This window comes from Pinus tabuliformis, chromosome J (genome assembly GCF_031772625.1).
Source record: "Pinus tabuliformis cultivar Carrire ecotype Pingquan chromosome J, CPIR1, whole genome shotgun sequence".
In the NCBI taxonomy this organism is placed as follows: Eukaryota; Viridiplantae; Streptophyta; class Pinopsida; order Pinales; family Pinaceae; genus Pinus; species Pinus tabuliformis.
Genome location: NC_142295.1, coordinates 831,341,939 through 831,353,961, shown reverse-complemented (window position 1 = coordinate 831,353,961; position 12,023 = coordinate 831,341,939). Strand labels below are relative to the sequence as shown.

The 12,023-nt window shown below is 40.8% G+C and overlaps 1 protein-coding gene across 2 annotated transcripts in view; it reads right to left on the bottom strand.

Moving 5' to 3' along the window:
- Positions 1–12,023, bottom strand: part of LOC149229280 (uncharacterized) — a 350,336-nt gene that overhangs the window by 103,572 nt on the left and 234,741 nt on the right. For both annotated transcript variants that reach the window (XM_089375808.1, XM_089375807.1), the window contains 2 exons: positions 11,225–11,299; positions 10,969–11,085 (listed from right to left, as the gene is read on the bottom strand). In XM_089375808.1, the coding sequence (XP_089231934.1) occupies positions 10,969–11,085; positions 11,225–11,299 (192 nt within the window). The remainder of the gene's footprint in view (positions 1–10,968; positions 11,086–11,224; positions 11,300–12,023) is intronic.

Here is a 12,023-nt window from a genome sequence, read left to right as displayed (position 1 = left end):
CCAAGAAAAATATCAACTGCCATGAATAAGTAGACCCACATGGGGTTTGGCCCTAGTTGCCAATTTTAACATATCATCATAAGCAATTATATAGAAAGAACATTAACATTAAAAATGCAACGGAATAATAAGGAACATTAGAAGAAAAGAACACACAATAGAAACACCAGGATTTTTGGTTAGAGACCAGGGCAAAAGCCCACAAGGGGGAAACCCATAATCAATTCTTCTTCTTCTTAGATATTCATCAAATGTTCAGCAGAGATACAATCCAATAGTACAATTATAATGAGACACAAGTCGTTCAACATCAATCACATTAGGCCACCAAGGGACTGTTACCCACTACCTCTGGGTAGTATGTGTAGGACAAAATTTTTCTACTAGATGATCCTCAGCTAACAACCAGCAACCACCACATAGCTCGACGTGCCATTATCTCTACCACCTAAGCCAGCAATGTGTTCCCTTGACAATTTGTTATGATCATATGTTTGAAGGAGGGCCTCCCAACCCCAAAGGTATGGCTTTTCATTGGTGTAATTCAATGTTTTTGTTTACATTTCATAGACAGGTAGGGATTGGTGGAGGCATTCAAAGAGTGGGCTAGGTATGTACTCTTGTCTCATCTACCCGATTTGGTGGCTAGAGTTGTATCCTAGTCCCGTGGGAGCTCCTTTACTGGCCGCTAGCTTTAGGGCTGGCACTACATGGCAAATCCCAATTTTGGTTGCGTGGTCCCACTGCCCGACACCATATACATCACTCCCCTCCACTCATTTTAGCCCCATTTATCTCTTTTCCCATCTAGTTCCACATGTGTCCACTGGGTCCACATAGGGTTATCCTCCCCCTCCTCTTGTCCACACCTTTGGTTGGGCCTGGAACAATGCCCCGGAGGTTGATGCAGCTAAAATGAAATAAAGAGCAGAATTTGGCTACTCTCAACAGGAAATGTACCACAAAATGAAAAAAATGGTCGAGACATACAAATTTAGTACATGGGCTAAAACCAAACATGAGCTCTACCCCTTATCTATGGCCATCAACATGGTTCCTATGGGCCCTAGATGAGCCCCCTCCACATTAAGGAACCCATGTTTGTCCCGACCCCTGGTGGGCAATGAAATGCCCCACCTTAAATGTGGTATCTACTATTATATCCTACACGTCATGCTCTTATCCCCTGGAGCCCCGAGCAGTTATGAAGAAAAATCAATCAAAGAAAAAAGGCATATGAAGAAGGGTAGAAAAACAAAGGTCGGGGTAACTCATGTACCACGATTTGCTCCCTCCTACATTCATATACCCAAATGTGGGCTTCCCTCATCATAGCTACCCTTGCACCATGACATGTGGCCTGGAGAATTTCCCTGATCCTCACTTCGTTCCATCACTATATCACATGCCACTTACCACTTATTGAGCTTGGAGACGCTTTGTACATGCCAAATCTCACTATGGAAGGGCATGCCACCATGAAGTTCCCCATTGATTCCATGATTTGTAAGATATTTTACTTGATTATTTTAATGATTTGTTGTATTAGAGGGCAAAGGGATGCATTGGATCTTATCCAGGATTGTAGGTGGGTCTCCATTTGGGGCTTGGTCTCCCTATACGGGGTCCAAGCCCTCTAGAGGGCCACATTGGCACTTGTAGGGTGAGTGTTGATGTTAGTTTCTGTAGCATCGAAGGTGTTTTGGCCTTGAAACTTTGTGGAGAGGCTAAAACACAGGAGTTTGGAAATAACACCTAGAAGTGCCCTGACCTTGATTTTTACACCCTTCTTTATATGCCTTCTGCCTTTTTATGATTTTCTTTGATTAATTGCTCGAGGCTCAAGGGGTTAGAGCATGATGTATAAAATGTAGCAATGAATTCCCCCATTTAGGGTGGGGCGGTTCATCGCCCACCAGGTGTTGGGACAATCATGGGTTCCTATATGATAAAGAAGGCTCACAGAACCTATAGCAACCAGGGTGATGGCTATGATGACGGGGTAGAGCTCATGTATTGGCTTTTGCCCACGTGCTAAATGTATTTGTCCCTGCCATCTTTTGCATTTTGTGGTACATTTTCCTGTTGAATGTGGCCATATATGCTTTTATCTTTCTTTTCAGCTACATCAACCATTGGGCTTCATTCCAGGCCATGACCCAAGGTGTAGGCAAGGGGAAGGGGCAAGCTAACACTATGTGGACACAGGCAGGAAAAATGATGAATGGGGTAGTAATGGATGGAAAGAGGGTAATATAAGCAAATAAAGGAGCGGGACCACGTAACCAAAATCGGGGTTTACCGTGAAATACCATCCCTAGAACCAAATGGTTAGTAAAATAGATCCCATGGGACTAGAATCCAAGGTTAATTCCTAAGAGGGGTCTAGGGGATAGAAGCACAAACCTAGCCCATTCTTTTCGCTAAATCCCCCCATTAATCCATGCCCAAAAGTGTCCATGATAAGCAACTACAATACTCAATTTCCAAATGACAAGGCATACCTTTAGATTCGAGAGGCCCACCTTCAAACATATGATCATGGCAGATGGGCGAGGGACTGCATGGTTGGCTCAAGTGGCAGAGAAAATGGCACAATGAGCTAGCTAGTGGTTGTAAGGGGCTGCTAGCTGCCAACTGAGGACCATATTGGAGAAAAAAAATCTCCTAGGGATACTACCCACAAAATGGTGGGTAACATCTAGCTCCAACTGGGACGTGATCTCTCGAACAAGTGGGCGAAGCTACTCGAATGGGAGGTCACGAGAACTCCAGCAATCTCTTAGTTAACATAGACCTCTCACCTACACATACAATAGATGGAAAAACACGGGGCAACATGCTTTCGCGGCATCTCATGATTGCACATGCTATTATGTTACGCCATAAAATCAGCAGAAAATAAAATATGCATCTATCTATCATGAGGAAAATCATATGATGTTATTTCTAATGTAGAAATCAGCATGCAATGCATCCTAATCTATCATGAATGTGATACATTGTCAAGTCTCAAGGAAGGAGGTGATACGACTTAATTTGACCGGCTCAGGCCAAACTTCATCGTTAAGTTTAGCAATGTAGTAATAGTCATCCCCAAGCCTTCCATGAATCCTGACAGGTATGGGATCACTATCTACCAAGACTAAATCCCCAACCTTATATTCTTTCTTAGGCTTCCACCTTTTGCTTGTTTGAGAGATTGGTCGCTTGAGGATTTAGATTTCCTGGGTAGGGAGGATATGGGAAGGTTTCTCGACCTCGCATGTCTCATAGTATGGTCCAGGATTAATCACATGCGATAAATAAGCAGGCTCCCTATAAAGGATAAAAGTGGTGCCATCAGATTGTGGGATGGTTGCATATGATAGGTCCATTTGAACATGCCCCCCAACAGTAGCTCCCCATTTTCGGGATAACAACATCCCCCACACATCAGGTATATCAATAACAATAACATCCATGAGGAGGGATATATCGGGATTCCTAGCTAAAGGGTCCTTGAGATCTTTGATGATGCCTTCTACTTCCACGTGTTTGGAATTAAAACCACACACCCCTTTATATGGTTGAGTGATGCTGAGACCCAATTGCTTCATATCAGTCAAAGGCATGATATTGGCAGAAGCACCTGAGTCTAACATACAATTGTGTAAGAAGAGGTCATTGATAGCCAAAGTAAGCAAGAAAGGTTCGTGCCCAAGGTTTCGGTCAGGAATATGAATGTTTTGCAATTATTCAAGTAACTCTTCATCTTGAATCCCCGGGGACTTCTTAAGTTGTTGTTGTTGCTCGGGAAGATTAGCAATCTCCTTTAGGGGGATAGGTATAGTCATCTTCGCTACGACAACCCCTATGTCGATGTCAAGTTTAATTTCCTTCCCCTTTTCCTTCTTCCTATATTCTTTCCTAGGAGGATCCTTTTTTGGATTGACCTTTGTTGGGGAATCCTTCTTGGGAGGAACTTTGGGGATGGATTCTTTAGGAGGGGATTTCTTAGGTGATGGATCTTCCTTGGGTGATTCCTTAGGAGGTGAGGGGTCTTTGTCCTTTTCCTTTTGGGAATATTGGACCCCTTTGAATCTTCCCTGGCTATCGGAATTAAGAATGGATTCTTCCTTTTCTTCCTTAAGGGTGACCTCACTAATGGGAGGATGCATGTATGATCCTCCTAGCAAAATGTTGAAGATGTCAGATTCCACAAGATTGGCTTGCTCATCAGTTTGTTCATCCTCACTTTCATCCCCTTCACTTTCCTCATCCTCAGATGAAGAATTCAACTCAACAACATTAGTTGGAGCCAATGTGTTTGGGATTTGAGAAGAGCTCGACCTATCTTCTTCACTTTGCTTTTTGGGAAAAGGCTTTCCTTTAGGGATGTAACTTGATTTTTGGGCCCTTTCTAAGGCGGTGATTTTGTTCATGATAACCCTGTCACATGCATTGGCTTCTTCGGTGAACCTTTCCATCTTTTTGAGAATAGCAAGGAGAGTTTCTTCGTGTTGATCTTTGGACTTCTCCTTCTTGGTTTCAAATTTGGCTCTAGGGTGATCATTGATGTCAACCTTTGAAATTTGCAAGTTTTCTTCAACTTCCATTGCCATTTCTTTAGCCTCGGCCAAAGTGGATGGTTTCTTATCCCTCAACACATAGGTGAGGTGGCCACCCACGGCTTTTATGAATTTGTCAAGGATGTTGGCTTCAAATGGTTTCAAATGATCAAGTATATCTTTGACTACCCTATCAAACTTTTGAATGAACTCTTGCACATCTTCCCTTCCCTTGGTTATTTGGTAGAACTTTTCAATGTTGAAGGTCCCTTGGGCATTGCATGACCACCTTTTCATGAATAGCTTCTCACATTCATCGAAATCCTTTATGTATCTAGGGGGAAGGCTAAGATACCAATCTCTCGCTTGTCCCTCAAGTAATAAGGCAAAAAGCATCATGATCCTATCTTCATCAAATATCATTCTAGGGGACATTTGCTAGTAGAATTCTTCAATAAAACTATGGGTAGTCCAAGTAACATCCCCTTTGAATTTGGGCAACCATCGGTTAAATTTTCCAGGTAATGGCCTGGGGTCATTACTCAATTTCAAAGGGCCAAAGACACTAACCAAGTGTCTTTCACTTTTGGTCCTCTTGGGTTGATACCTTTCAGAGTCGGTAGATGCCATCATTGGAGATGTATCACTGACCTTCTTGAATTCAGGGAAAAGGGAGGTTCCAACAAGTGATGGAGTTCTCTTTCCCCTATTTGTAGCAGCCCTAGTTAAAGGAGGAACGTTTTTGCCTTCGACTAAACTAGGGGATTGGACAATGAGTGGAGTCGCTAGAGGAATATTTTATAAACGTCATTAATGAATCAATTCCTCAATGATTCACTAGGGAGGTAGACCTGCTCCCTCCTCGGCAACGATACCAAAATGTTACCACTCAAACTAGTAGGGGTCCTAAGGGGTATCCCTAAGGGGCAAATGGTAGGCCAAGGGAAACAAATGGAGACTTAGCCCACTGTCACCTCAGCTAAGGCTCCCTTCTATTTACGCACTTTTACGGATGGGAAGAGACCCGGTATGTATGGAGTCACCAACGAGGATAAATCAATGGATATGAGTGACTCAAATAAACCCTTTCCCAGAAGAGTTTGAAGGATGTTACTTGCTTGCTTTCTAAGCAAGGTACTATGTATTCTAGGGAAAAGAAGAGAGGATTTGAGGGTTAGGTTTATGGGATAAGACTTATGAAAAAGTTCCCCAATCCCTAAAATCCTTGTTAGAATTGGTATCCCGGATGGTTCTTGAAGAATGGTCTTCAAAGGAGCGGGACCACATGCGGCCAAGTGGACATAGTCTAGGGTATGAGGAAAGAAGGTTGCAACAACTGATATTCTTACCCTAGACAAGGTGGGGAAAGGATCAAAGAAAGTATTTTCACTTGAAGATGTTTTTTTGAGGTACTAGCCTTGGGGATGGCAAGGCAAGTTTTGATCCTAGATCTAGGTCTTGACTTTTCTCCCAACTCCACCATTGGAATGGCTTCAAAATTAGAGGAGAGCTAGGGGTAAGGCTAGCACAAGAGACCCTAGGAGATCGAGTTTTTTTTATAGTTGGCTTGTTAGGAAATTGATGCCCTAGGTACCCCAACTTGGATAGACCTGGAAGGAGGTGAAAGAATATGATTTTTAGAGACCACCCTTGGTAGATCAATGCCTTAATCTTTGGGAGAATGGAGTCTATGATGAATATGAGTAGGATTTCTTGGTTCCCAGTCAAGGAGGCCTCAAGATCACTTTGCTTGCCTTCTAGGTCAAGAAGAAGCAACCTTGCAACTTTTATACTTCGATGTGCAAAAGGAATGGCTTATCAAGGTCAAATTCTTTATTATAATTACGCCTAGGAGATTTCGCTCATATTACATGACCCATACATTGAGAGATGCTATAATAGAGACAAATTCCACAATTTTAAGCAATAAATGCATGCAGCAATTAGCCCTAGAATAGCGAAAATCCTAGTCCAACGTATATGACAAAAGTAAACAAGAATAACATCAAAAAGCATGTACTTACATGTAACAGAGTATATCCAACCATTCACATTTGACAAGAGAGAAGCTCCAAGAGAAGATAGACCAATATCCACACATCAAAACTCATCCATAAAGCTCCAATTCATCCTTTAGAAAAAGTGCGAAAATCTCAAGAGATATAAGAGATCCAAACCAAGGTGATGATGAGCAAATGAGCTCATCTCAGTTGTATTTATACACAACTTAGGAGTTTGAATTAGCCTCCTTGGTCTACATAAGCTCCAAAAATAAAATAATGTTCTAATAATTCAACTTTTGGTGACAAGCCCACCAAACTAGCTCATAAATGAAAAAGTAAGCCTCTCAAGAGGTCAAATAATAATTTATGCATGTCGCAGGGCCCTCTAAGAGGCCTCATGAGGTCCATGGGTGCCACAATGAAGATAGAACCCTCAAAAGCAGTGGGCAAGGGGTTGGCCCCTTGTAATAACCTGTGGTGCTCCAAATGATATGTGTGGGCACACAAGTGTCCTCATGGGTCTCCAAACAAATAGAATATGCCTGTAGATCGCCTACAAGGGATAGGATGATGGTGTAGGTGATGCCACATCATCGTGCAATTCCTGGATCATCTACTAAGTGTATGGTGTAGATCTAGGGCCAGTTGGGCATGATGGATTAGGTGCATCCTCCTTGTCCAATAAGTGAACCACGAGCAATCTCTGAATGGCTGTGGGGATCCATGGAGTGCAATCTACTGTTGTCGAGGCCCACGGCTCTCAACGCTCACCCTAAATGTACCACTGTAGCCCTTTGGAGGATTAGGACCCCGTATAGGGAGACCAAACCCAAGATGGAAACCATCTGCAATCTTGCATAAGATCCAATGTGTCCCCTAGCCTTCCAGTACAACAAGTCATTAGAGAAATTGAGTAAATAAGCTTACCTAACCATGGAGCATAGGTGGGGACTTCATAATGGCCCGCTCCTCCATAATGGGCTTTGGGATGTGCCAATGTCTCCTAAATCCAAATGGGGTTAACCAATAATCCTATTAGGTGGTTTCTATCTCTAAAGGGGATAATATAGTCAATGTACACCCTTCAAAAGGTGGTGACATGTGATAGAGAGGTGAATGAATTATGGGATGAGAGGGGGCAGCCCTGGGCCACATGTTGGGGTACAAGGGTAGCTAATAAGAGGGAACCCTCACTTCGGGTTATAATGTGTAAGAGGGACCAATCGTGGTACATGAGGTGCCCTAGCCTTGATTTTTCCACCCTTCTTTATATGCCTTTTGCCTTTTTATGATTTTCTTTGATTAACTGCTCAGGGCTCAAGGGGTTAGAGTATGATGTATGAGATGTAGCAATGAATTCCTCCATTTAGGGTAGGGCGGTTCATCACCCACCAGGGGTTGGGACAATCATGGGTTCCTATATGATAAAGAAGGCTCATAGAACCTGTAGGAACCATGGTGATGGCCATGATGATGGGGTAGAGCTCATGTATTGGCTTTTGCCCACATGCTAAATGTATTTGTCCTGGCCATATTTTGCATTTTGTGGTACATTTTCCTGTTGAATATGGCCATATATGTTTTTATCTTTCTTTTTAGCTGCATCAACCTCTAGGCTTCATTCCAGGCCATGACCCAAGGTATGGGCAAGGGGAAGGGGCAAGCTAACCATATGTGGACCTAATGGGAGAATGTGGTCCCCGACGGGAAAAATGATGAATGGGGTAGTAATGGATGGAAAGAGGGTAATATAAGCAGATAAGGGAGTGGGAGCATGCAACCAAGATTAGGGTTTCCCATGAAATACCTTCCCTGGAACCAAATGGCTAGGAAAAGAGATCCCATGGGACTGGAATCCAAGGTTAATTCTTGAGAGGGTTCTAGGGGATAGAAGCACAGACCTAGCCCATTATTTCTATTGAATCCCCCCATTAATCCATGCCCAGAAGTTTCCATGATAAGCAAACTACAATACTCAATTTCCAAATGAAAAGGCATACCTTTATATTTGAGAGGCCCACCTTCAAACATACGATCATGGCAGATGGGCGAGGGACCACATGGTTGGCTCAGGTGGCAAAGAAAATGGCACAATGAGCTAGCTGGTGGCCACAAGGGGCTGCTCGCTTCCGGCTGAGGACCATCTTGGAGAAAAAAATTCTCCTAAGGATATTACCCACAAAATGGTGGGTAACAGGGATAATGTATAAGGAAATTTTATAACCCCATGCAAATGGAAACTTTCCAACAAGTAGCAATGTGTCACACTGGGAGAACCATTTATGTGTTTAATATTGACCATTTATGTGTTTAATATTGCTATTGGCTCATCACTCTTACATCCACCAAAAACTTAAACGCCTTATCACTGTGTACTTGAAACCATGGCTTTCAACCTGCACCTACCATATGTAGAAACAACTAATTATAGACATGCTCAAAAAAGCACTCTTCTTTAAAAAAACAAAAAGCAAAACAACCTGGAAACTCTAATGACGGAGAGATGGCCAATCAATCTATCTTCCAAAAAAGAAAAAAGTAAAAGGAAAACAAGATTGATCATCTTGCATGCAAGTAAAAACAATGTCATTGGACTTACTTTTTTACAAGGCATCTAGATATGTGCTCAAAGACGACATGTAGGCCCTAAAAAGTACATTGTTAATGATGGCAAGCATCATGAAACTACTTGCATGTCACCAAAAAAAGGCTCATCAGCATTGTGAGTTGATGAGGACCAACAGTATGTTAAAATCTCTAATGTGCGGGCCCTAGATCTCTAAATACCAGTGACAAGCAAACAACTAAAAATAGTAGTTTCATTGAATCTAGTGAAATCGGCTCTGACATGGACTCTATCACTATGAATGCCTGGACACATCTAAAAGATGGAACCAACCTAATGGAATCTTGCAGGATCTTAACCCTCTAGTTCTGCAGACAATCGAGGACTTAACAATTAGAGATTATCGAATGTGTAATGAATATTCTTGAAGAAGAGCTACCATTGAATCTATCTAGAGCTAATCTATAAGCAAAGTACATAGTAGCTTTCATGTGTACCTGAAGGAAATAATTTCCTTGTTCATAGACAATAAATAAATTGTTTCAATGTTCTTATACCAATCAAAAACTAGCAGTAGTGTTTCTAACCAGCTAGCTTGCCTCAAGCATCCACAAGATGGATGCACTTTTGAATCCCAATGTCTATGAGAAATGGACAGAAACCTAAGTCACCTAACATGATGACATGGGACACAGAGGACATGTTATATATATATATATATATATATAGAGAGAGAGAGAGAGAGAGCAAATTAGTGAATTATTACACATACAAAAATGAAATATAGACAAAGATTCAAATCTCTTTAGAATTTAGAAACTAAAACATTTACAATTTTACATGATGATGATACAAATTCAATCATACAACTAGTGCATATAACCAAAATAGCACCAAGTGCAATCCATATTTAAACCAAAAATACATCAACAAAGAGGCTCTAAATGGCCTTTAGAGTCCAAAAAAAATCATGCTACAAAAAATAATTACATATTATCAAAATCATTGCTTATATTGGGATCATCATCAATATCACCCTCTAAGCATTAAAATAAGATAGAAAAAGATTAACATGTCAAATTGAGATTTTGTTTGAGTAATGGTTACATTTTTACTAGGGTAATGGCAAAGGAGTTCAACAATAAGTGCCACCAACATTGATGTATAAAGAGGGCTTGGTGGTCTTGAATAAATGCTAGTTCCATACCCTCATACATGACAGAATCGAATGGAAAATTTGCAATACCCCAAATCTTGAAATCTTCAAAATTGTAAAGTTTGCTGGATTTTTGAGTGGGATCTCAAATTCTACTTTCTCCATATGAATCCAATGAGGTTGGAACCACTCTCAAACATCTTCAATCAATTAATCGTAATGTTAAAATTTTAAGTAGAAGGATGAAAATGAAAGATAAAATAGAATCCGTAAACATTACCATTAATTGTGTAGCATTAGTAGGGCCTGGAAAAATTCACTTATCAGCACTTTGAATCCCTTCTAACATTACTTAATCGCCCTTAGCCACAATCCAAAACCTCTGAGAACTCAAAACCCTTGAAAAAAATGCATGAGAATAAGGGCAAAAATCGGTTTTAAGACATCATAGATGCACTTTTCACTGGACATACGTCAGAAAATTGGGATACGATTAGGGTTCGTGTTCGACATGAGTTTGACTCGTTTCCTGGAGTCAAACTCACGTCTGACATGTGTCACAAGTGTCATGTCCAACACGTGAAATACGTGACACTGGGGGGGAGGACATGTCCGGTATCTTAGATAGAAACCAAATCATTTTCAAATAATAACATGCAAATTTACATGAATAGCATAGGAAAAGATAATTACTTGCCAAGGTAAGCACTCTTGCTTGGCACCAAAAAGATCAGATCGGTCTGCACCTTCACTATCATACATAGCATCCAAACTCTTTATTGGTCTGAGCATATTAAGAACGATGTTAATCTGCAAAATGAAAAGTTTGTAAATCTTAATACAAAGTTCTCATAACATGTGCTGCTTGGTATCAGGTTTTCTCTCTACAATATAACGAAAAGTATCATTAGCAATGATCAGTAATATAATAAAGGACAACTTTACTTACTCTATCTTTCTTAATATGTGTGGCTTGAGACAATTCGTCTAGTGAAGGAACTCTTCCATGGAACTGTTCAAATGCCTGGAACTCAAGTTCAATGAGTACAAAAATATCAAAATATAGTGATTTTTTTCATATATAGTATTCGCATCCCTCTAATAGTGATGATAGATAGTCAACTAGGGAATACAGTAAAAGGACAACTTGACAAAAATAAGTGGCTCATAAATATCTGGAGTATAAGCATTTGCCAAACCAAAAAGATGAGATGCAGCATAGATATGCAACATTCAGCTATATGAACATTTTGGTTGGGCATAGCATGTACATTCTAAAATAAAGAAAAAAAGAATGAAGCATATTATGATTATATTCTTATGTAAGTGTTTCATTGAAAGAGATTAGGACTTAAATCATTTATAATGCAGTGAAAGCATCTCTAATCTAAAGTAATAAACAACCCAGAAAAGATAGACCAATATTTAGTACAAAGATCTTGTAGGGAACTTCAAAGTTCTAGTTATTAGGGAATATATTAGTCTTTTGCTATTTGTAGCACTTGGAAGCAAGTGGAGTCTGTGTGATGCATGTTTGGTGAATCTCCTTGATAGCATGTGGGATGCAAGTGGGAGATCCAGGAGTGGACTTCTTGGTGTCGATGCTAGCTTGTCATGGAGCCTTTGGTGTGGTTAGATAGCCTGGTGGGATGCCTTGTTAGGCCTTTTTATTGCTGATTAGAGTTTGTTGTTGATGGTTGATGCCCTACCTAGGGTTTGGGAGAAAATTGGAGAGGCCTTGATTGGGA